The following is a 25,157-nucleotide window of genomic DNA, read 5'->3' on the forward strand; positions in this document are numbered from 1 at the left end:
ATGGCGGAAACTAAAATAATATACCATATTGACGAGGAGGAGACGCCGTATTTGGTGAAGATTCCCATATCCTCTGAAGAAATTACTCTTTTGGATTTTAAACAGGTCTTAAACAAACCCAATTACAAATTCTTCTTCAAGTCCATGGATCAGGACTTTGGGTAAGTAGCAGCTTGTGTTTTGTCTCACGTCCGAGAAGTTCCAAGTTGAAGTGAAGCCTTTTGCATCATGAGCCAATTTCTAAGTAATATCTCACAATATATCTCAGTATCTCACGGATGCGAATTAGTAAATAGATGTCCTGCATATATAATGTGTAATCTGTACGCTCCAATATAGGTCACGGCCTTTAAAAATAGCTTATTCGTATAATTAGAAAACAGTTTTTCGTTGTTTTGATGGCGAGGTTCGTTACATGGGGGGGAAATCCCCTAGTTGACCCGAGAATACTGTACTATAGTTCCGAAAGGGAGTTACTTAATTTAATTCAGCTGTCTGGAATGCGCTTCTCGCGCAGCTGCAGCAGCAACGCGCACAAATGATGCTTTAGCGATGTCATCCATCTGTCATAGTCACTCCTCTAACTTTTCTCTGCTACTCTGCTAAAGTATCGAAGCTATTTTCCAACGTTTGTGCCCCCTTAAATTCACGTGCAATGCCGGATCTCGCGACTCCACCCGAATTTTATGTCGACCCTGTGTTTGACGTGTTACATACCTTTGGATAACCTTCATCTTAAATTGAGATCACATCAGTTGTATTTGTGTAACATGGGCATTAAATCACAAATTAGTTACACAGAATCCCGAATAAAACATTTGAATCAGCTGAGGTAACAGCAGTATGTCCCGTCCTCGACCCCTCACATCTCCACAGATCGTTTCTGTAGGACTGTAGCTGGTCTCGTGAAGTCCTGCAGGAGGTCTCCCTCCTCAGTCACACTTTGGTTTCTTGGGCTGAAAGCCAAACATCTCCTCACCTAATAGCACAACAGCTGTGTTTCCTCTGTACACTCATTCCTCCCAGTCCTCACGCTCTCTTTCTTTCTTTCTTTCTTTCTTTCTTTCTTTCTTTCTTTCTTTCTTTCTTTCTTTCTTTCTTTCTCTTGCTCTCCCTCCCACTCACTCACTCTCTCTTGAACTGCTATACTTTTGAACAGTTTTTGCTTCTTGGTTTTCTTTTGACACCCCCTCTCTGTTTTTCAGTTATGCTCTAAGTATTTTGCCCCCCCCCCTTTCTTTAGCTCCTCTGTTGGGTCGCAGTCCCATTTTTAATTCCACCTCTTTTTTACTGCATTGTCTAAGGCTCCTGGTGGTCCATTTGTTTCTTCACTGTCTCACTCTCCTTTTTTTCCCTCTCTCTTGTGAGTCCTGCATATAGCTGCTCTTCTTTTTTTCTAACACTAGATCTGATTATATCATTAACTTGCTTGTAAGTTATTACTTCTCCCTCTCTCTCTCTCTCTCCCCTACTGTAGGCTAACTCACAGAGTGCTGGTAGTCATTAGGAAACTGGACAGGAAGATGAACTGAACAGTAAATTGAGTTGTTTAGCTAGCGTCCTCACTCTGTTTCCACAAACTTCCATTCATTTTGACTGAGGGACCTTTAATGTGAGACACGGGCTGGCCCTCAGGAGCCTCTCCCAGCCTCTGGGTCTGAATTTACACAGTGTGTTAAATGGTGGAAAGGTAAACAGTTTTGGAGAGCTCGAAATAAAGCGGTCTCCCTGGATTATTAAATGACAATGCGAGTGTGTGGATTATTAAATGACAATGCGAGTGTGTGGATTATTAAGTGACAATGTGAGTGTGTGGATTATTAAATGGCAATGTGAATGTGTGGATTATTAAATGGCAATGTGAATGTGTGGATTATTAAATGGCAATGTGAATGTGTGGATTATTAAGTGACAATGCGAGTGTGTGGATTATTAAGTGACAATGCGAGTGTGTGGATTATTAAGTGACAATGTGAGTGTGTGGATTATTAAATGGCAATGTGACTGTATACAGGTCGGTCAGGGAGGAGGGAATGGTTTAGTAATGACCAGTGAGCAGAGGTTTACTGGACTGGTTTCTGAGCAGAACATCTATGCCAGTGAGCCCTTTAAACAAGGCCCTTCACCCCAAGATGCTCCAGACCTGAGAGACCCACTGATGAATGTGTAACCGTCGTGTTTTAGAGGGCATGCTCTCTCTTGTGATCATGACAAAGCTTTTCTATAAGTTCTTTAGAGGGTGAGAGCAGAATCTGAACATGATCCTATGACTGTGAAACTTATCATCAGAAGATCAGAATTCCGTTTAAAAAACAAGCTAAAAAGATGTTTTTCGTGTCTGAATCATATCTGCCAAGTCTGCAGTAGACAAACATACCACAGATGACCTTTCAAATTCTCTCTCAGAATACCTCAGACATTCTCAGAATGGATATTGAAGGGATGAAGCAGCCCAGTTAAACCAGCCCAGTTAAACCAGCCCAGTTAAACCAGCTCTAGAACTTAGTCTTGTCTCTGATCTGTTGTCAGAGACAGGAATGGTGGTGCCACTTTGTGCCAAAGTACAGATTTTCACCACTTGCACTCAAAAAATGTCACCAAATCACAGCTGATATAGTTGAGAATAAAAGACTCCTGCACTCTGACACATTTGTGCAGAACATGCATATCCAATCAAACACATGCTAAACATTACACATGCTTTTTACTCCGTAAAGTAATTAGCTACTGGCTTTGATAGCTAGTTTAGCAGTTCATGCATCATGGGAGACTAACATAAGAGAGAGAGAGACTGGATTGTGTGGAAATAGGAATGAGAATGAGTGAAAATGAAAAACGTGAGAGTGGAATGTGGAGCTGATTTAATCGGAATTTGTGGGTGAGAACAGGGTCTGTAGACCAGTCATTTCAAACTGGATTGGACAGTAACTGACTGTGAGGAACAGACAGTGTTTGTAAACAGCGTCAGTAAAGTGAACAGGAGAACAACTCTGCTATTTTATCCCATGTCTCAGCGTCTATTCATCTTACTGATTTACAGAAATACAGACGTCCTCTACAAAGTGGACATTACAGAAATACAGAAATCGTCTGTGCATTGTAGTGTGCAGTGTGTGCATAGTGAACAAACCCCTGGTTTCCTTACGATCTGCATTTTTTGGGATAACCCTTTAGTCCTTTTAACCTTTGTAATACACTGTTATACTTGACAGATGCGGTTTGAGTTGAAATGAAAGGTGGTGATGTGAATGGAAAGTGAATTGAAGCCACATCAGAGCTGACGTGGAGTAAATCATACATCAGTAAGAACGAAAGTAATTTAGAGGAAAGCTTTTTCAGTTTGCTGAAGTTGAATATCTTCAGTTGTCAACATTCAATGATTCAGTGAAAGATATTTCAGTATGCTTTCGCTGTGGTCTGAACTGGAAAATGGGAGTGTGAATGGAAAGCGAACAGGGATCTTATCATAGGGAAGAGGATGAGTAATAGCTCTGAAGCCTCTTTCAGATCAAAGGACTGTACGAATAAAAAGCAAACTCATGTCTTCTCCTGTGTTTTAGCCGTTGGCTCATTTAGGAGAAGCCTGAGTGTCGTTTGTTTCAAAGGCGAAGTATGGGAAAAACTCATTTATACCTCGATTGTTTTTAGCCTCAGAATCGTGGGAGGCATCAAACCATATGCGTTGCTTCTGGCAGTTCTGTTGGTTTGATCAAGTTTGTTGGTTTGAGCGGGTCTGTTGGTTTGAGCAGGTCTGTTGGCTTGAGCGGGTTTGTTGGTTTGATCAGGTTTGTTGGTTTGAGCAGGTCTGTTGGTTTGAGTGGGTCTGTTGGTTTGAGAAGGGGGTCTGTTGGTTTGATCAGGTCTGTTGGCTTGAGCAGGTCTGTTGGTTTGGGTGAGTATGTTGGTTTGATCAGGTCTGTTGGTTTGATCAGGTCTGTTGGCTTGAGTGGGTCTGTTGGTTTGAGCGGGTCTGTTGGTTTGGGTGAGTATGTTGGCTTGAGCAGGTCTGTTGGTTTGAGCGGGTTTGTTGGTTTGAGCAGGTCTGTTGGTTTGGGTGAGTATGTTGGCTTGAGCAGGTCTGTCGGTTTGAGCAGGTCTGTCGGTTTGAGCAGGTCTGTCGGTTTGAGCAGGTCTGTCGGTTTGAGCAGGTCTGTTGGTTTGAGCAGGTCTGTTGGTTTGAGCGGGTTTGTTGCTGGTACAGTTGAACAGTAATCTGGAATGTTTTCAGAGCTCTCAACAGCACTGGCCTACATGATTCATCCAGCAAATCATAAAACAGTTTGGACATGAACCAGTGCTGAGCACTGACTTCTTAACTGGCAGTAGAGCACTGTCTTCAGAGGCAGTAGGCTTTAGGACACTGGGTTGCAAAGCTACTCAGACAGCTTCAGAAAATCGTACAAATTTTCAGTGTATATATATATTCAGTCAGTGACTGGCTATCACTACAAAACCAGAATAATTGTTGGTAAGTGAATACCCATTCAGTAGACTTGTATTTCCTCATAGTTGTATCAGACTGTTCTAAGAGACAGTTGTTTGAGTAGTTCAGTTTTGTGTGTCACTCAGGTTGAAGTGAATGTGGGAAGAGTATAGAGACGGGGAAGGTTGAGGCTCCAGCTTAAACGGTACAGGACGTGCGGATATGAGTGCTGTCTACATACCACAACACTAAAGCATGTCAGCCTGAATGAGACCCCCCTCACACACACACACACAGACTGGCTTTACGTGACATTAGTGCTGTGCTCTTTGAGATAAAAAGAGATGTGGAACAATATCTGTCATCACTCATCTACTGCCCCCCCCCCCGGCCCCGTCACTCTCTCCCTGTTTGTGTCTCTGTCTCTCACTCAAACACAGACTGTGTTATGTGTTGTGACTGTGACTCTGGCAGTAACTGTGTTATGAGTGGTGACTGTGACTCTGACAGTAACTGTGTTATGTGTGGTGACTGTGACTCTGACAGTAACTGTGTTGTGTGTGGTGACTGTGACTCTGACAGTAACTGTGTTGTGTGTGGTGACTGTGACTCTGACAGTAACTGTGTTGTGTGTGGTGACTGTGACTCTGACAGTAACTGTGTTGTGTGTGGTGACTGTGACTCTGACAGTAACTGTGTTATGTGTGGTGACTGTGACTCTGACAGTAACTGTGTTATGTGTGGTGACTGTGACCCTGGCAGTAACTGTGTTATGTGTGGTGACTGTGACTCTGGCAGTAACTGTGTTATGAGTGGTGACTGTGACTCTGACAGTAACTGTGTTATGTGTGGTGACTGTGACTCTGACAGTAACTGTGTTATGTGTGGTGACTGTGACCCTGGCAGTAACTGTGTTATGTGTGGTGACTGTGACTCTGGCAGTAACTGTGTTATGTGTGGTGACTGTGACTCTGACAGTAACTGTGTTATGTGTGGTGACTGTGACTCTGACAGTAACTGTGTTGTGTGTGGTGACTGTGACTCTGACAGTAACTGTGTTGTGTGTGGTGACTGTGACTCTGACAGTAACTGTGTTATGTGTGGTGACTGTGACTCTGACGGTAACTGTGTTATGTGTGGTGACTGTGACTCTGACAGTAACAGCGTTATGTGTGGTGACTGTGACTCTGACAGTAACTGTGTTGTGTGTGGTGACTGTGACTCTGACAGTAACTGTGTTGTGTGTGGTGACTGACTCTGACAGTAACTGTGTTGTGTGTGGTGACTGTGACTCTGACAGTAACTGTGTTGTGTGTGGTGACTGTGACTCTGACAGTAACTGTGTTGTGTGTGGTGACTGTGACTCTGACAGTAACTGTGTTATGTGTGGTGACTGTGACTCTGACAGTAACTGTGTTATGTGTGGTGACTGTGACTCTGACAGTAACAGCGTTATGTGTGGTGACTGTGACTCTGGCAGTAACTGTGTTGTGTGGTGACTGTGACTCTGGCAGTAACTGTGTTGTGTGGTGACTGTGACTCTGGCAGTAACTGTGTTATGTGTGGTGACTGTGACTCTGACAGTAACTGTGTTATGTGTGGTGACTGTGACTCTGACAGTAACTGTGTTGTGTGTGGTGACTGTGACTCTGACAGTAACTGTGTTATGTGTGGTGACTGACTCTGACAGTAACTGTGTTGTGTGTGGTGACTGTGACTCTGGCAGTAACTGTGTTATGTGTGGTGACTGTGACTCTGACAGTAACAGCGTTATGTGTGGTGACTGTGACTCTGACAGTAACTGTGTTATGTGTGGTGACTGTGACTCTGACAGTAACTGTGTTATGTGTGGTGACTGTGACTCTGACAGTAACTGTGTTATGTGTGGTGACTGTGACTCTGACAGTAACTGTGTTGTGTGTGGTGACTGTGACTCTGACAGTAACTGTGTTATGTGTGGTGACTGTGACTCTGACAGTAACTGTGTTATGTGTGGTGACTGTGACTCTGACAGTAACTGTGTTATGTGTGGTGACTGTGACTCTGACAGTAACAGCGTTATGTGTGGTGACTGTGACTCTTGACAGTAACTGTGTTATGTGTGGTGACTGTGACTCTGGCAGTAACAGCGTTATGTGTGGTGACTGTGACTCTGACAGTAACTGTGTTATGTGTGGTGACTGTGACTCTGACAGTAACAGCGTTATGTGTGGTGACTGTGACTCTGACAGTAACTGTGTTGTGTGTGGTGACTGTGACTCTGGCAGTAACTGTGTTATGTGTGGTGACTGTGACTCTGACAGTAACTGTGTTATGTGTGGTGACTGTGACTCTGACAGTAACTGTGTTATGTGTCGGTCTGACGTGTCTTTCAAACTTGTGATGTATCTAAAATGTCCACCATTTTACACAGCACAGTGGTGGTTGACCTCAGTTATGTGACAGCTGGGTTACTGATCAGTTACTGATTCAGACTGAGAGAGAGTGGTTTGCTTGAGCCTGCTGAAAAGTGATTATAATCAACAGCTACAGTGTATAGTCCATTAACATAAAAGCAAAATTATACATTAGTAGAATGAAGGTAATTAAGAAGGGAGTCATTTCTGTTTGCTGAGGGCCAATGAAACATATTTCAGTATTTCAGTACGTGCCACATTCTCTCCACCGTGCCTCTCCTCCTGATTTTCTTTTCCTCCGGTCTTCTCCTAATAACCCGATTCTTCGTTTGAGGGAATGACAAACATATGGAAAAGATTGGAGTGGAGAAGGTTAGGAAGGCCTTGGAGGAGCTCAGGTCTGTGTTCGGCGCAGAATGACGAAGCAGATCCTACACTAGCATTCCAGCTACGGATGATTCACTGTTGCCTTAGGGCCTTAGGCCTGCTCTGATTCATGACTCACCAAAAATCTCACAGAGAGAGAGCGCCTGCAGTAGGGTAGAGTTCTGCACGGCTGAACTGAGTAGACTTTAGCCAGCTTGAACTGAAGAAAATGTTATATAGAGCTGAATGGATAATGAAAGTTGATAGATAAGTTATATTGAGTTGAACTGAATTAAATGGGGTTCTGCTGAGTTAGTTGGAGAAACTGAATGGCGCTGAACTGGGCTGAGTAGAGTATGGGTGAATGTGTCTGTGCAGTGGACTAGAGCAGCAGCAGAGGGGGAGGTTGTGAGACAGATCGTGGCTGTGGACGGTAGAGTTAAGTGGTGTTAAATGTGATGTAGTGGAGTTTTGAGCAAAGGTCTGTTCTAGTGTCCAATGTTGTGTGGCGCTGTGTTGAGTCGTGTTGGGTTGTGGTTGGGTTGTGGTTGGGTTTAGTTGAGTAGCAGAGAGTAACATGATGCTTTCTCCACCTGCTGTATGCTTGTTGGGAGTCAACTGATATGGGATATCAACTGATATATTTCAGGGCCAATACCAATCATCAGGAATCAATGAGACTGATAACCAATAAGTGGGGCCTGTGTAGTTAAAAGATTTTGTATTGGCTGGAACAATAATCAGTTGACCCGTACTGCCTGTGTGTTTTCTGATGCATCAACATCATTTGCGCCGTGTGCAACGGGCCGTGCAAACATCACACAGGTGTACAAACGTCACACTGGTGTTCAAACGTCACACGGGTGTTCAAACGTCACACGGGTGTTCAAACGTCACACGGGTGTACAGACGTCACACGGGTGTACAGACGTCACACTGGTGTTCAAACGTCACACTGGTGTTCAAACGTCACACGGGTGTACAGACGTCACACGGGTGTGCAAACGTCACACGGGTGTGCAAACATCACACGGGTGTGCCCACTGATATGTATCTGCTAGAGGTGTAACAGTTCACCCTATTCACGGTGCAGTTTGTATCGCAGTTTGGCTTTAAAGAACATTGAATCAGCCTCCTGATAGAAGAGCCTTATGGCTTTGTTTTGAATGAGTTTTCACTAAACCCGCTTTCTGGAACACCCCTCAGTTGTTTTGTTATCTGAAGTGGTTCCTCGTTTGACATCGCCATTAAAGCAGCTGTAATCGCTCATTCCGATAAAGCATACGTACATTGCGTGAAAAACGAGGCACACACATTTTCTCACAGTGAGAAATAAACAGAAGAAGAATGCACCTACTGGCGTCAAATTGTGATTATCACAGCGTGGAATGTTCTAAACTAAGAATATGAATTCCCATTGATTTACATCACGTTCAAAAACAAGAACATAGGCCTACATACCGTGAACCAAACCGTGGGCTACAGAACCGCGATTTTCAATATCTGCCCAGCAGGTGGCAGTGTTACATCAACCCTAATGAAATGTCACCAGAAAGCCCCCCTTTCCTCTTTTGCCTTTCAATCAGTCATCATTTGTGCGGTACTTCATGTCCCTATTTGAATAAGTATTTAGCAGGTGTGTGCAGCCTACAGAGAGAGTCTGTGTGAACTGTGGATGTCCCTGTGCCTCCGTGTGCCGGTCTGTCCAGACCCAGTCTGGCCTGCAGAAGGCTGAGGTATAAACCAGACCTTAGCTGGCCTGAGTTTGGATGATATTGGCGAATAACCCTCTGGCGTCTGTGGTCTGTGAAGAGTGTGGTCCGGGGTTAAGATGTGAAGGGCTGAATGTGAATGCACTGAATTGGCCCGGTGCGGTCATAGCTGAATGACTCTCTGATTTCTCTGCTCCTTGATCAGCTCCTTATCTGAGTCAGTGCAGGCTGAGACAGGCCTGAGGCATCTCTCTCACACCAGACAGAAAGACAGAGATGGGATAGAGGGATAAACTCTCCCAGACTAAATTAAGAGCATTCACAATGTATAGAGGAGAAAGAAAGGAATGTCAGCTTCCAGACTCTGTGTGTGTGTCTGTGTGTGTCTGTGTGTGTGTGAGGGATAGAATAAGATTAGGAGATTGTGAAGCAGAGAGTAGTGTGTGAAACCTGTGGTTGTAAAAATGTTTGGATTAGAGAAAATGTTGTGTTGATGTGTGTGTCCAGGTTTTATTCCTATTAATGACAGACAGTTTGTAGGTCTCAGCTTAAATATTTAGAGAACAATGTGTGATCTTTTCTCTGTTCGGGCTAATGACGCATTTAAAGACACACGCACACGCACACGCACACGCACACGCAGCACTGCATGCCAGCAGTGTAAATGAGAGGGAGTGTATAGGGTGGTCTATGTAGGTGAGTGTGCTTGTTTGTGTAAGTTCTGCGTGTGTGTGTATGTCTGTCTGTGCACGCTGGGCTGCTGTCATTCAGTGTCAGTTTGTATGTTCATTTATTAAAACTGTGGGTGTGTGTGTGTCTGTGTGTGTGTGCGTGCAGGCGTGTTTGTGATTTTTGTTAAAACTCTGTGTGTGTGTGCAGGCGTGTTTGTGATTTTTGTTAAAACTCTGTGTGTGTGTGCGTGTGTGCGTAATGTATTACATTTGTGGTGTGTTTCCCTAGGGTGGTTAAAGAGGAGATTTCTGATGATTCTGCTAAACTGCCCTGCTTCAATGGGAGAGTTGTGTCCTGGGTAAGTTCTCAATTCCTCTATGCATTTATTTCTCTCTCCATTCCTCTATACGTTTATTTCTCTCTCTTTTTCTCTTTACGTTTATTTCTCTCTCTTTTTCTCTATACGTTTATTTCCCTCTCTGCCTCTATTTTGTTAGTTTCCCTCCATCCCTTGCATATGCATCTGTATGGCTTCTGTTTACACATGGGTTAAAAGCTTAAATTTGGTTTCCAGGATGGTTCTGATTGGATAGCCTGGGATGGTCCTGACTGGATAGCCTGGGATGGTTCTGATTGGATAGCCTGGGATGGTTCTGACTGGATAGCCTGGGATGGTTCTGATTGGATAGCCTGGGATGGTTCTGATTGGATAGCCTGGCAGTTAATGCCAGTGTGTTTATACTAGAAACCGAACGATTCAGAGTTTTTATTTCACTTTCGTAGCATCATGTAAACTGTAAGGTCCAGAGCAGATATCTCTCTTGTCTTATTTCCTGAGCAGTGTTCTCATAACTGGCCTGGTTTCTTCACTGTCTGGGCAGACAGGATAAAACCTTCCCATCCGTAAGGACGTGAATGGCCCTGCCCTCCACACTCAGTGTGTGTCTTTCACAATTATATTGTGTGTGTTCCATGGTTAGACTGTGTTTTCCACACTCAGTGTGTGTGTTTCACAGTTACATTGTGTGTGTTCCATGGTTAGATTGTGTTTTCCACACTCAGTGTGTGTGTATTCCATGGTCCGTGTCGAGTGTGTTCCACAGTCAGTTTGTGTTTTCCACTAGCACTGAGTGTAAGTGAACGTTGGGATGCTGGTAAGCAGCTGATGTTTTGGATGGCTGGGGGACAGGCAAAGAGATAGACACAGTTAGATAGTCTATCTATCCAGATAAGAGTCCCAGTTAGAGAAGTCTATCACATCTGATCAGCGGCGTTTTAAAACATGACAAACTGAAAAACAGGGCTTGTTTATTTATTTGTTTATTTATTTTTTACATCTATCTGTAAATCTCTATCTCCCCCACTATCTCTTCTATAACCACCAGTCCCGCCCAAACACACACACACACACACACACACACACACACACCACAGTAACATCATCCTCTCTTTAATACTTGTATAGCTGTGTGTGTGTGTGACGGTCACTGGCAGGAGTCATTGAGGTGACGGGTTATTGTGCTGTTGGCTGAACAATGTTCAACCTTTTCATTGTGAGAGATGGGTGGAGCACAGGATGTAATGTTTACCTCTTTTTTTCTCAGTCTTTCTCTTTCTCTCCCGCTCCTCAGTAACCACACCCCACCTCCTCTTTGGAAGTGGTTTTAATCTCCTCTCTCTCCTTTACATTCCCTGCAGCTGGTCTCCTCTGAGAGCTCTGTGGCAGAACCTCCCCTCCCTGCTCCCCCTCAGGTGGAGAGATCTCCTGAACCATCTCCTCCCCCTCCACCCCTTCCCCCACCCCCCGCTGAACGTGTGGGGGGCATCGGAGACTCCAGACCCCCCTCCTTTCAGTGAGTTTCTCTCACACTCATTAATTCTCAGATGCTGTAATAACATCAGACCTAGCCTTCCTCTCTTCCAGTTAGACAAACATGCTTTAGACTAGAGCCCGACTGATTCAGGACTTTTAAGACCGATACTGATTTCGATATTTGAGGATTTTAAAAATCCGATAAAGATATATTGGCCGATATTTTTTTTTCCTCCGAAACACATAACATAAACAAAGATTTTCCCTAACATTTGTTACATGTAGTTATTTAAGAGTCCTTACAAAGATAACATGGCAAAATGCAGTTTAAAAATAAACTTGTTTTATTGTCATAAATAGTACTTTGAACAAAAGTACAACAAAATATATTAAAGTTTTGATAAATAAGTAAACTGATACAGTGACGTAGAGTAAACGCTGCTGTTGAACATCTCTTTAACTACATGACTGTCTGCAGCGAGGACTCGCGACTTTGGGATTTCACACGACACGTTTGAAATAGAAGCCGTTTGGCTACCACCAAGCCATGTTGAGATGTCTCCTCTGGTTTAATGATCTCCAATGCACCGATTGCAACTACAGACGTGCGAATCGCAGATATATTTACCATAGCTTCATTTTGGCAGAATAAGTTAAACGCTATAGTTTAACCGCTCATTAACGTTAGCGGTCTTCCACTAATAAACATGGCATTAGCTAGCTTTGTGGGCAACCTACTTTAGCAAGGGACAGCGTTATAAGCTGCTGTAAGCGATGTTCCCAGAGAATTTTTTAAAGTGAAGAGGGAGAAATGACAGGACAGTTGTTTGTTTACTGACTAGAACTGCCACACCGTTTCATAAATAAATCTATAATCAAGTCTGTCAACAGCACCTACACAACTGCTGTAATGTTACAAAACCAGGCATGGCTGACACGAATGTCATAAGCTGACTCAGAACATGGTTGAAGGATCCATCTGTAATATTCACATAGAATATATTGGTAAGACTTGTTTAACGGCAATATTATAATGAGATGATAACACATATCCCTATTGGATGCTGAAGTATTCTTGATTGTGATTGGTCCATAGCACAAGCATATGGTTTGTCAGGACAGTCTCAGAGCGTGTGAAGTACAGTCGTGTTTGCCTCTGGAACACCAAATACATACTTTGAGTTGTAGCAGGTCGTTGTCTGAAATTAATCTAGGTACATATTTTACGAAACAAGACACCATCTTCCATTTCTCTGTTTCCATTTTAATTGTAATTTATCGGCCATTATAAACACCGATACCGATTTATCTGCATTTAGCTCATATCGGCCGATAATATCGGCACGCCGATTTATCATTCGGGCTCTACTTTATACAGTAACACATGCTAACTTACTCATGGTCTAATCTGGCACAACTTACGTGCACATTCTCACACATATTGTAATGCTGTTTTTTTTTTTAACTGTGTATGTCACAAACAGAATCTTTTATGTTCATTCTTACACCTCTCTCTCTCGCTCTCTCTCTCAGTCCTAAGGTGGCAGACAGTGTGGAGAATCTGGATGAGAGTACAGAGACAGAGTCGGTTATATCGTTTCGGAGAGAGAGACCGCGACGCCGGGACAGCCTCGAACCGCATGGTTAGCCACTTCCTGTCACCCATGTCACATGACCATTAACCAGGCTGTCATGTTTAGACTGCCATACCAGTGTGAGATGTGAGAGGTTTTGCTGCAGACAGAGTGATAAATGTATTAGCTGTTCTGAGATCAGCCTTGATCAAAGTCATATGCATTGACTTACTGTCCTTCTGACCAGCATGCACTGAACTCACACCATGAGAATCCAATTATCCATTCATCCATCCATCCATCCATCCATCCATCCAAAGAGAACCAAAGGAGCAGTCCACCTGTCTGCATGTAGCCCATGACTAATATACCAGTCGTCCTCCCCCGGGTGATCAGGTCTTATATGTGTCATAGAAGCTTGTGTGGTTTTGCACACTGGCCTGGGTTACGTGCAGAGTGTGGTCCTGGGTGATGGTTACAGGTGGATTTGGTCATGGCCATGGTTACGTTTGGTTTTGGAGGTAGCGGTGACCACACCAGCGCGAGGAGCTTGGTTCACGTTTGGTTCTTTGGTCATTTGCTGTTCTACATTTAAACCTGTTTCTGTTGCACCTTTACACCTGTTTCACCCATGCATTTGCCCCTGTTTCACCTGGAAGACATGATGTCAGTGTCAGTAAAACACACAGTTATGCCTGAAAATGGATTAAAAGCCCGTTTCATAGGAGCGTATTTTTCTGCGATATAAGAAATTGCTCACAGTTCATTTTATTTTACAATAAAATCTTGTCCTGCAGTGTTACACAAAACATCTGTCTGATAAATGAACAATTTCACCCATGTGATCACGTCGATCAGGCCATCACCTGGAAGTCCGTCACGCGTTTTAAATGTGGATGTGAAGGTCAAATGGTGAGTCTTCATCTCCTATTAATTTGAAAAATTCACAGTTTCAGGTGAACCACTGATATGTTCTTTTCTTTTCTCCTTTATGGTATAAATGTGAGAAGTTTCTAATTAAAAAATACCTGGTTATATAGCTAGCATGCGTATCTAGATCCTAGTTGAGCAGTTGTGTCGTAGTAATAATTGTGCATAATTGTGACAATTTTCTTTCATTTGTATGGCCATATATTTCCCACTTTTCTCTCATTGGTCTGTGTGTTGGACTCAAACTGTTCACACTGTCAGGTTTGTGGGATTGATTTGTATATGGAGTTCGCACTATTAGGGTTATAGGATTGATTGATAAATCAGGATGGAGGCAGGAGAGAGGAAATCCTTAGAGAAAGGAGAAAGTAAATGAATCTTAAATGTTATAGGGAGAGATGGTCAGTGAGGTCAGTGCCCTTTTGACTTGCCTCATAATTTAAATGAATTGTTGATGCATGTTCTGAATGCAGTTACTAACAGCTCTCTCTGATTTATTAACAGATGTGATGAAACGACGGTGAAAACTGAGAGGGAGAAGTGGAGAGGTGGGGTAGGAGGTGAATGGGACGGGGGAGGAGACAGAGGGGGAGCAGGGGAGGGAGAGGATAAGAAATAAAAACGTTTTTTTTTAACAATGTCTGTGTTAATTGTGGTCATTCTGCACTATATTTATGTTCATTGTTTAAAACAGAAAATTTGTATTTTTATGTAACATTTTGTTCATAACAAAGATTAAGATCCCAAAGTGAATTACACTGTTTCTGTATTCAACACATAAAATAAATTCTACTCTGTCCACCTCCTGTTCTGCTTCGTGTCCTGTCCTGTTGTGTGATGTCTCTGCCTTGTGTCCTGTCCTGTTGTGTGATGTCTCTGCCCTGTGTCCTGTCCTGTTGTGTGATGTCTCTGCCCTGTGTCCTGTCCTGTTGTGTGATGTCTCTGTCCTGTGTCCTGTCCTGTGGTGTGATGTCTCTGCCTTGTGTCCTGTCCTGTGGTGTGATGTCTCTCCCCTGTGTCCTGTCCTGTGGTGTGATGTCTCTCCCCTGTGTCCTGTCCTGTGGTGTGATGTCTCTGCCCTGTGTCCTGTCCTGTGGTGTGATGTCTCTGTCCTGTTTCCTGTCCTGTGGTGTGATGTCTCTGTCCTGTGTCCTGTCCTGTGGTGTGATGTCTCTGCCTTGTGTCCTGTCCTGTTGTGTGATGTCTCTCCCCTGTGTCCTGTCCTGTTGTGTGATGTTTTACTGTTCATACAATAGGAAGTAAAAGCGCTATGTAAAGCCTGATTTACTCTTGAAATATGTAACGAAACACAATTGCTTTTTTATTAAGAATATGATGCAGTTTTCATTAGGATTTGAACATAGTCCAACAACATTTCTCAGATTTGTGAAGGTGAAATGCTTGTCGTGAAGTGAGATGGGGTGTAGCTATAAATTCTGTAGATATGTGAAGTATATGTGATGATACACTGAAAAGGACATCTACTGTTTGTTTGTTTTTTTTTTACAGTGGATATGTTTAGTCCTTAAAAATATTTTTCAGTCAGTTGTGATATCACACTGCAGACCAGTTTATGTGAGGTATTTTCACCAAAAATGGTGAAATTCAGGGAGGTTTTGTAAAAAAGAAAAATGCTTTGTCCAGTAAAATTTACTTTTCATTTTTTCATAGTGTTTTCTAAATGGGAGAGTGGTGTGTCACTGGTTGGATCGTGTGTGTTTTTGGAGACAGTGTAGCAGTCAGAGTCAGTCACTGACTGTTTGAGACAGGACACAGAGAACAGTGGGCAGGTGCTGTCTCTGGGACGGTCCCACGTCTTGACAGGTCAGGCTCTCGTTATGCTCAGCATCTGTGGCATATGGAGCCTACAGAGACTGATGGCTGATTCTAAAGGAACAGATGAACATCTGTATCACCAGGTGTCACACCTGACCTCACAGCTCAGGTGTGACACTTGAGCATGACTGTAGTTTTTACCGTCTATAGGCATGTGGGATGCTGAGACACACTAGGCGTGTGTGTGTGTGTGTATGTGTGTGTGTGTGTGTGTGTGAGTTCACCAGGCTCCAGTGGTCCAGTCGCATGTTGTTTTGTGCTAATCTCTGACTCTCTCTGTGGTTTCTTAGGGCCTCGTGTGAATGGACAGACACGGTTAGAGCGCCACCTAGCGGGCTACGAGAGCTCCTCCACCGTCATGAGCAGTGAACTGGACACCACCAGCTTCTGTGATTCTGATGAGGATGACGCTATGAGCAGGTTCTCCTCTTCTCTTCTCTTCTCTTCTCTTCTCTTCTCTTCTCTTCTCTTCTCTTCTTTTCTCTTCTCTTCTCTTCTCCTCACCTCTCCTCTCCTCTCTTTTGAAATAATACTCTACTCTACTGAAATAGGTTATATTTAAATGACAGCTCTCAGATTTTGTATATGAGCATATTTAGTCAACTCTGTCTCTCTCTCTCTTTCTCTCTCTCTTTCTCTCTCTCTCTCTTTCTCTCTCTCTCTCTCTCTTTCTCTTTCTCTCTCTCTCTCTCTCTCTCAGGTTCAGTAGCTGTACAGAGCAGAGCTCAGCCTCCCGGCTGTTGAAGAGGCATCGCAGGCGGAGGAAACAGCGCCCCGCCAGGCTGGAACGGGTACTGCATGCACAAACTTCATGTGACTGCAAAGCGGGCTTGTGTATTTAAATGCCACATTAAAGATCTAAATGTGTGTGAAGTAGAGACAGGAGATCCAGACTGATACAGTGCCTCATAAATCTACACTGTCTATATTATTTAATCATTCATCACAATATCTCATAGTCATATCAACCTAGCGCTCTCGTCATGCTAAAAACAGCCTATGAACTGGACTGGGACTGAACTGGACTGGGACTGAACTGGACTGGGACTGAACTGGACTAAACTGAATTGAGAGAGCGAATGTGTCAAAGTTGGGATTTTGACTGTGTTTCCACGGTGTGTGTGTGTGTTAGACATCGTCCTTTAGCAGTGTGACTGACTCCACCATGTCCCTCAACATCATCACTGTCACTCTCAACATGGGTAAGTCCTATGAGTGAGTGTGTGTACATACAATTGACTGTGTGTTCGGGTATATGTGTGTGAGCATGTGTACACATGCATGTTATGTGTGTGTGTGTGTGAGCATGTGTACACATGCATGTTATGTGTGTGTGTGTGTGAGTGTGTGTACACATGTGCGTCTGTGTGTATGTGTTTGTGTATACGAGGGTACACGCGTGTGTTTGCATATACATGTGTATGTGTTAGCGTGTGTGCAGATGTGTGTTTATGCATACTCAAATATGTGTGTGAGCATGTGTACAGATGTTTGTGTGTGTGTGTGTGTGTGTGTGTGTGTGTGAAGCGTGTGTACGCACATGTGTCTGTGTGTACGTATGTGAATGGTCATTTATACCACACACCTGTTCACTGTGTGGTCATTTATACCACACACCTGTTCACTGTGTGGTCATTTATACCACACACCTGTTCACTGTGTGGTCATTTATACCACACACCTGTTCACTGTGTGGTCATTTACACCACACACCTGTTCACTGTGTGGTTATACCACACACCTGTTCACTGCTCTGATACAGAACTAGATGAAAGAGGATCTCATCTCATTACCAGTAATCCCATTTTCAATATTCATTCCCTCTCTCTCTCTCTCTCTCTCTCTCTCTCTCTCTCTCTCTCTGTCTGCGTGTATCTCTGTAGAGAAGTATAATTTCCTGGGGATCAGTATTGTGGGACAGAGTAATGACAGGGGGGATGGAGGGATTTATATTGGCTCCATCATGAAGGGCGGGGCAGTGTCAGCTGACGGACGGATTGAACCAGGAGACATGCTGCTTCAGGTCAGACAGCATCCCTGCGTTTATGCGTTTATTCATCCTTTCATCCTTTCATCTCTTCATCCTCAAGTTGAATTTTCTATCACTTATTCATGCATTTAACCTGCCCACTGTTCTATATCTCGTTTGTTTAGTTATCTGTCAGTCTCTGCCACATAATAGGCATCGTTTTTCATGCATCAGTCAATGCAATCATGTCTTCTTTCATCCATGCATATGTTCAACCATTGATCTGACCCTTCAACCATATGTATGTTCACACCGCACAGATGAGATATAACAAGTTGCTGTTGCTGTTATGCTTCTGTTTGTGTGTGTGTGTGTGTGTGTGTGTGTGTGTTCTTTCCTGTGTGGGTGTGTTGTTTTATTAGGTGAACGATATAAACTTTGAGAATATGAGTAACGATGATGCGGTGCGTGTGCTGAGAGATATAGTCCACAAACCTGGGTGAGTCTCACTTTTATAAACACACACACACACACACACACACACACACACACACACTTCCTCCTAGCTGTTTCTCTCTCTCTCTTACTGTCCTGACTCTCTCTATGCCTGTCTAACACCCAACATCCTGACTCTCTCTCTCTGCCTGTCTAACACCCAGCATCCTGACTCTCTCTCTCTCTGCCTGTCTAACACCCAGCATCCTGACTCTCTCTCTCTCTGCCTGTCTAACACCCAGCATCCTGACTCTCTCTCTCTCTGCCTGTCTAACACCCAGCATCCTGACTCTCTCTCTCTGCCTGTCTAACACCCAGCATCCTGACTGTCCGTCTCCCTCTCTGTCTGTCTTTCTAAGGCCCAACATCCTATCTGTCTGTCTCTCTGCCTGTCTAACACCCAGCATCCTGACTGTCCGTCTCCCTCTCTGTCTGTCTTTCTAAGGCCCAACATCCTATCTGTCTGTCTCTCTGCCTCTCTAACACCCAGCATCCTGACTGTCCGTCTCCTTCTCGGTCTATCTTTCTAAGGCCCAACATCCTATCTGTCTGTCTGCCTGTGTGTCGGAGGCCTATCATCCTGACTGTCTCTCTGTCTCTCTGTCTGTCTGTCTCTCTGTCTGTCTCAGGCCCATCATCCTGATTGTCTCTCTGACTGTCTCCCTGTCTGTCTGTCTCAGGCCCATCATCCTGAATGTCCTGCTGACTGTCTCTCTGCCTGTCTCTCTGTCTGTCTGCCTGTGTGTCGGAGGCTCATCAACCTGACTGTCTCTCTGACTGTCTCTTTGTCTGTCTGTCTGTCTCAGGCCTGTCATCCTGACTATCTCTCTGTCTGTCTGTCTGTCTGTCTATCTAAGGGCCATCATGCTGACTGTCTCTCTGTCTGTCTGTCTATCTCAGGCCCATCATCCTGACTGTGGCAAAATGCTGGGACCCATCTCCTCAGGGCTATTTCACTTTGCCCCGCAGTGAGTCACACTCACCAAACACTCATAATACATCCCTCATTTAAAACACTCACAAAACACTCATATACACCCCTCATTTAAAACACTCACAAAACACTCACATACACCCCTCATTTAAAACACTCACCAAACACTCATATACACCCCTCATTTAAAACACTCACAAAACACTCATATACACCCCTCATTTACAACACTCACCAAACACTCATATACACCCCTCATTCAAAGCACATACTCATTAAACACTCACATACACCCCTCATTTAAAACACTCACCAAACACTCATATACACCCCTCATTTAAAACACTCACCAAACACTCATATACACCCCTCATTCAAAGCACATACTCATTAAACACTCACATACACCCCTCATTTAAAACACTCACCAAACACTCATATACACCCCTCATTTAAAACACATACTCATTAAACACTCATATACACCCCTCATTTAAAACACATACTCATTAAACACTCATATACACCCCTCATTTAAAACACTCACAAAACACTCATATACACCCCTCATTTAAAACACTCACAAAACACTCATATACACCCCTCATTTAAAACACTCACCAAACACTCATATACACCCCTCATTTAAAACACTCACCAAACACTCATATACACCCCTCATTTAAAACACTCACAAAACACTCATATACACCCCTCATTTACAACACTCACCAAACACTCACATACACCCCTCATTTAAAACACATACTCATTAAACACTCATATACACCCTCATTTAAAACACTCACTCACCAAACACTCATATACGCTCCTCATTGAAATCTCTATCACTTATCAAGTTGTCAGTCTTTCATCACTTTGGCGATACACCTCTTGTTGAATGACTAAAGACATTGACCGTGAACGTCATGTAGAATGACTAAAAACATTGGACAGTGAACGTCATGTTGAATGACTAAAGACATTGACCGTGAACGTCATGTTGAATGACTAAAGACATTGACCGTGAACGTCATGTAGAATGACTAAAAACATTGGACAGTGAACGTCATGTTGAATGACTAAAGACATTGACCGTGAACGTCATGTTGAATGACTAAAGACATTGACCGTGAACGTCATGTAGAATGACTAAAGACATTGACCGTGAACGTCATGTTGAATGACTAAAAACATTGGACAGTGAACGTCATGTTGAATGACTAAAGACATTGACCGTGAACGTCATGTTGAATGACTAAAGACATTGACCGTGAACGTCATGTTGAATGACTAAAGACATTGATTGTGAACGTCATGCTGAATGACTAAAGACATTGGACAGTGATTCTCTGAGCTGTTGAAGGCGTTTCTATAGAAGGGAGAAGAGTTTTGAATCAAATGCTTTTCCTTTATGCCCATATCCAACCGGACAATAAACAGGTGTACCACAACCAGACTCATGCCGAAAGACTTGCATTCTGGGAATTCTTATCCATAGTTTGTCCCAATACACTTCAGATACTTTTTCCATTTCCGTTAATGGTAGACAAAAATATGTTATATTTATGTTGGTGGATTTTAAGTTGCTCTTTCTCCATAACCCAATTTTTCTCTGTCTCACTCCCTCTGTCTCTTTCTCTCTCCACCCACCATCTACTCTGTCTGTCTGTTTGTTTCACCCTCTCTCCTTCTCTCTCTCTCTCTCTCTCTCTCTCTCTCTCTGTCTCTCTCTCTCTCTTTTTTCTCTCGCTCTCTCTCTCTCTCTCTTTTCTCTTTTCTCCCTCTCTCTCTCTCTCTCTCTCTCTCTCTCTCCCTCTCTCTTTTAGATGAGCCGATCAGACCCATAGACCCTGCGGTGTGGGTTAGTCACTCTGTGGCCCTGACAGGGGGTATGCCGTACCCCCCATTCCCCTCCAGCTCCGCCCACAGCACCGTCACATCAAATTCTAACGTCACAGAGACTGAACGTAAGTCCCTGCCCCTCCCTGCATTCCCTCTCTGATTTCTCTCACCCTCACAGTCATGCCTGCCCAGGAACTGGCCCAACACTGCCCAAGAACCGGCCCAACACTGCCCAAGAACTGGCCCAACACTGCCTAAGAACTGGCCCAACACTGCCCAAGAACTGGCCCAACACTGCCCAAGAACTGGCCCAACACTGCTTAAGAACTGGCCCAACACTGCTTAAGAACTGGCCCAACACTGCCCAAGAACTGGCCCAACACTGCTTAAGAACTGGCCCAACACTGCCCAAGAACTGGCCCAACACTGCCCAAGAGCCGGCCCAACACTGCCCAAGAACCGGCCCAACACTGCCCAAGAACTGGCCCAACACTGCCCAAGAACCGGCCCAACACTGCTTAAGAACTGGCCCAACACTGCCTAAGAACTGGCCCAACACTGCCCAAGAACTGGCCCAACACTGCTTAAGAACTGGCCCAACACTGCTTAAGAACTGGCCCAACACTGCCCAAGAACCGGCCCAACACTGCTTAAGAACTGGCCCAACACTGTCTAAGAACTGGCCCAACACTGCCCAAGAACTGGCCCAACACTGCTTAAGAACTGGCCCAACACTGCCCAAGAACTGGCCCAACACTGCTTAAGAACTGGCCCAACACTGCTTAAGAACTGGCCCAACACTGCCTAAGAACTGGCCCAACACTGCCTAAGAACTGGCCCAACACTGCCTAAGAACTGGCCCAACACTGCTTAAGAACTGGCCCAACACTGCTTAAGAACTGGTCCAACACTGCCCAAGAACTGGCCCAACACTGCTTAAGAACTGGCCCAACACTGCCTGACTCACTAGATTGCAGTTTATTTCTTCAAACAAATCCACAGGAAAATTCACAGACAGAAGACAGACCAGTGAAAATACATAAATGACCAAAATGAGCGTTATACAAAACACACAGCCCCCCCTCAAGGAAACAAAACTCTGCTGGCGTCATCATCACTATAACCGTGACACAGAAAAGCTGAATGGTGTTATTTAGTATGTTTGTATCAGTGAGGTCTAACGCTGTCTCAGTGTCCCTCTCTCTCTAGGTTTGAATGATTTTAACCTGTCTCTCTCTCTCTGTCTAGGTCTGAATGATTTTAACCTGTCTCTCTCTCTCTCTCTCTGTCTAGGTCTGAATGATTTTAACCTGTCTCTCTCTCTCTCTCTGTCTAGGTCTGAATGATTTTAACCTGTCTCTCTCTCTCTCTCTCTCTCTGTCTAGGTCTGAATGATTTTAACCTGTCTCTCTCTCTCTCTGTCTAGGTCTGAATGATTTTAACCTGTCTCTACACTCTGACATGGCGTCTGTGGCGAAAGCGATGGCGTCTCCAGATTCAGGCCTGGAGGTCAGAGACAGGATGTGGCTCAAAATCACAATCCCCAACGCATTCTTAGGTGAGAGAGAGAATCTGAACTCTCAGCAACACCCCTACTGCTATCCAGTTATTTTTATGAGGAGACAGATCAGAAATATTCCAAAAAAATTAAAAAAAAAAAACAACAAAAACAACAATGAAAAGCCGCGAGATCCAGGTCCCATGAACAGAAAAAAGAAAAAGACTAAATTAAATGAATAATCACTAAAATAATTAAGTAAACATTACGATAAACACAGAAAAATAACACTGTTGAGGTGAAGAATTATTAGTCCAGGAAAACTTAAGCCGTCATGAGCGAACAGGTCACTCTGTTATAGCACCACTGATCTCAGAAACCTGCAGGTCATTCAGGGCCCTGCAGAACCTGAGCTCAATCAAACCCTTTTAAAGACTATACTCACATCACATCTTAGTCTCTGTTCAGGTTTCTTCTTCTGACTGCCATACACAGCAAATTCTGCTTGTCCTAAAACATGATTGGTTGACATTTTGACAAAAGACTGATGTGTGTGACACTCCATAAAACAGAGAGAGATAGACAGAGAGACAGAGAGACAGAGAGTGAGAGAGAGAAAGAATGGTTGATGGTTGAGATGAACCCACAGTCAAGAGGTTTTGGTCTGATAATTCACAGACAGACTCTGATTCATTTGTTGATGATGAAACAATAACTGTGTGTGTGTGTGTGTGCGCGCGTGTATATCTTTGTGTGTGTGTATATCTTTGTATATATGTGTGTGTGTGTGCATGTATATCTTTGTGTGTGTGTATATCTTTGTATATATGTGTGTGTGTGTGTGCATGTATATCTTTGTGTGTGTGTGTGTGTGTGTGTGTGTGTGTGTGTGTAGGCTCAGACGTGGTCGAGTGGCTCTTTCAGCACGTGGAGGGTTTCCATGACCGGCGTGAGGCACGTAAATATGCCAGTAACCTGCTGAAGGCTGGTTTCATCAGACACACTGTCAACAAGATCACCTTCTCAGAGCAGTGCTATTACATCTTCGGAGACTTCAGTGACTGTCAGAACTGTGAGTCATACACTTTCATTCGCGCCTGTGTCTGTCCCTCCGATGCTCCTGCGCTCAGGGTTCCTGACATAACCAGTCAGATGGAGCTGTAGTGTTTGAGTGGCACTTTGGGAGACAAAATGAGAGGAGATCAAATTGTCTGTGCTGCAGGTCAGTTTAGGAACCAGTTTATGAGCTTATGGTTCTCAGAACGTCAGCAAGCTCAGGTCAGATTTATGAATAGCCTGTGTCTGTGTGTGTGTGTGTGTGTGTGTGTTTGAGTTTCACATTAGCACTGAAATGACTCTAGGAATACTGCATATGGTGGACTCCACCACAGTCAAATGCAGAGGAACACTGGTCCAGTCAGTAAAATTTACCCTGTAAACTCTCTGGTCTCTTTCTTTCTTTTTCTTTCTTTCTTTTCTTCTCTCTTTCTCTCTCCCAGACATGGCCAATCTGTCTCTGAATGACAACGATGGATCGAGTGGGGCGTCTGATCAGGACACGCTGGCTCCTCTGCCCCTCCCAGGGGCCACACCCTGGCCTCTCATGCACACATTCCCCTACCAGTACCCTCAGCCGTTCCCCGCCCAGCCCCAGGCCTTCTCCGCCCAGCCTCCGCCCTATCACGAGCTCTCCAGCTACAGCTACAGCGCCGGCAGTGCAGGCAGCCAGCACAGTGAAGGTCAGCTCCCCGGATCACTGATCCCAGACCTGTCAGCTCCCCGGATCACTGATCCCAGACCTGTCAGCTCCCCGGATCACTGATCCCAGACCTGTCAGCTCCCCGGATCACTGATCCCAGACCTGTCAGCTCCTCGGATCACTGATCCCAGACCTGTCAGCTCCCCGGATCACTGATCCCAGACCTGTCAGCTCCTCGGATCACTGATCCCAGAAATGTCAGCTCCCTGGATTACTGATCCCAGACCTGTCAGCTTCCTGGATCACTGATCCCAGATCTGTCACAGCTCTGTCTCATCACAGCTGCTTTTCCCTCATAAATTCATAAATTCAAATTCACTTTTTGTTCTTTCCTTTTTTCTCTCCTTCTATGTCTCTCACTCTTTTTCTCCGTCTGTCTTTTTCCCTCTCCCTCTCTCTCTGTCTCAGGGAGTCGCAGCAGTGGCTCTACGCGGAGTGAGGGAGAGAGGAGGCACGGCAGTAAAGGGGGGAGCAGTGGCGGTAGGGACGATAAATCCCCGGTTTGTGTCGACTCCCGTTCTGGCAGTGGCAGCGAATCGGAATATTCTGTGCGCAGCAACAGGAGGCGGGACCACGGTGGCTCGGCCACGCCCAGCGAGCACAGTCTGATGAGTCAGCGATCACATCATCATCGTGCCCCGCCCCCCCACCTGGGAGCCTACCCTCCTGGTATTCCCATTCCCTACAACCCCATGATGCTGATGATGGTGCCCCAGCACCCTCTGCCTCACCCAGGCATGGGCGCCCCTCTGCCGGCTCTCCCCCCCGGGCCCTCTCTACCACCCCTGCCTCCTGCATCCAACACCCCAGGGGGGCCGCCTGGAGCCCCCCCAACCAGAGATCTGGGCTCTGTTCCACCTGAGCTGACGGCGTCTAGGCAGTCCTTTCACATGGCCATGGGAAACCCCAGTGAGTTCTTTGTGGACGTCATGTAG

The 25,157-nt window shown here is 44.6% G+C and overlaps 1 protein-coding gene across 1 annotated transcript; it reads left to right on the plus strand.

Annotated features, from left to right (window-relative positions):
- LOC115828621 (segment polarity protein dishevelled homolog DVL-2-like) lies at nucleotides 1-25,157 on the plus strand. The gene is made up of 15 exons (XM_030792673.1): nucleotides 1-161; nucleotides 9,858-9,927; nucleotides 11,268-11,422; nucleotides 12,916-13,025; nucleotides 16,013-16,142; nucleotides 16,423-16,513; nucleotides 16,855-16,924; nucleotides 17,606-17,745; nucleotides 18,114-18,190; nucleotides 19,087-19,154; nucleotides 20,950-21,090; nucleotides 22,392-22,523; nucleotides 23,359-23,535; nucleotides 23,963-24,202; nucleotides 24,631-25,157. The coding sequence occupies exons 1-15, from the start codon at nucleotides 1-3 to the stop codon at nucleotides 25,155-25,157; spliced, it is 2,289 nt and encodes a 762-aa protein (XP_030648533.1).

Source organism: Chanos chanos, chromosome 15, assembly GCF_902362185.1.
Source record: "Chanos chanos chromosome 15, fChaCha1.1, whole genome shotgun sequence".
Lineage (NCBI taxonomy): Eukaryota > Metazoa > Chordata > Actinopteri > Gonorynchiformes > Chanidae > Chanos > Chanos chanos.

Coding starts and splice junctions, on each gene's coding strand:
- LOC115828621 (XM_030792673.1), top strand. CDS start 1: ATGGCGGAAACTAAAATAATATACCATATTGACGAGGAGGAGACGCCG. Junction 13,026..16,012: donor GGACAGCCTCGAACCGCATG/GTTAGCCACTTC, acceptor GTGGTTTCTTAG/GGCCTCGTGTGAATGGACAG. Junction 16,514..16,854: donor GCCCCGCCAGGCTGGAACGG/GTACTGCATGCA, acceptor TGTGTGTGTTAG/ACATCGTCCTTTAGCAGTGT.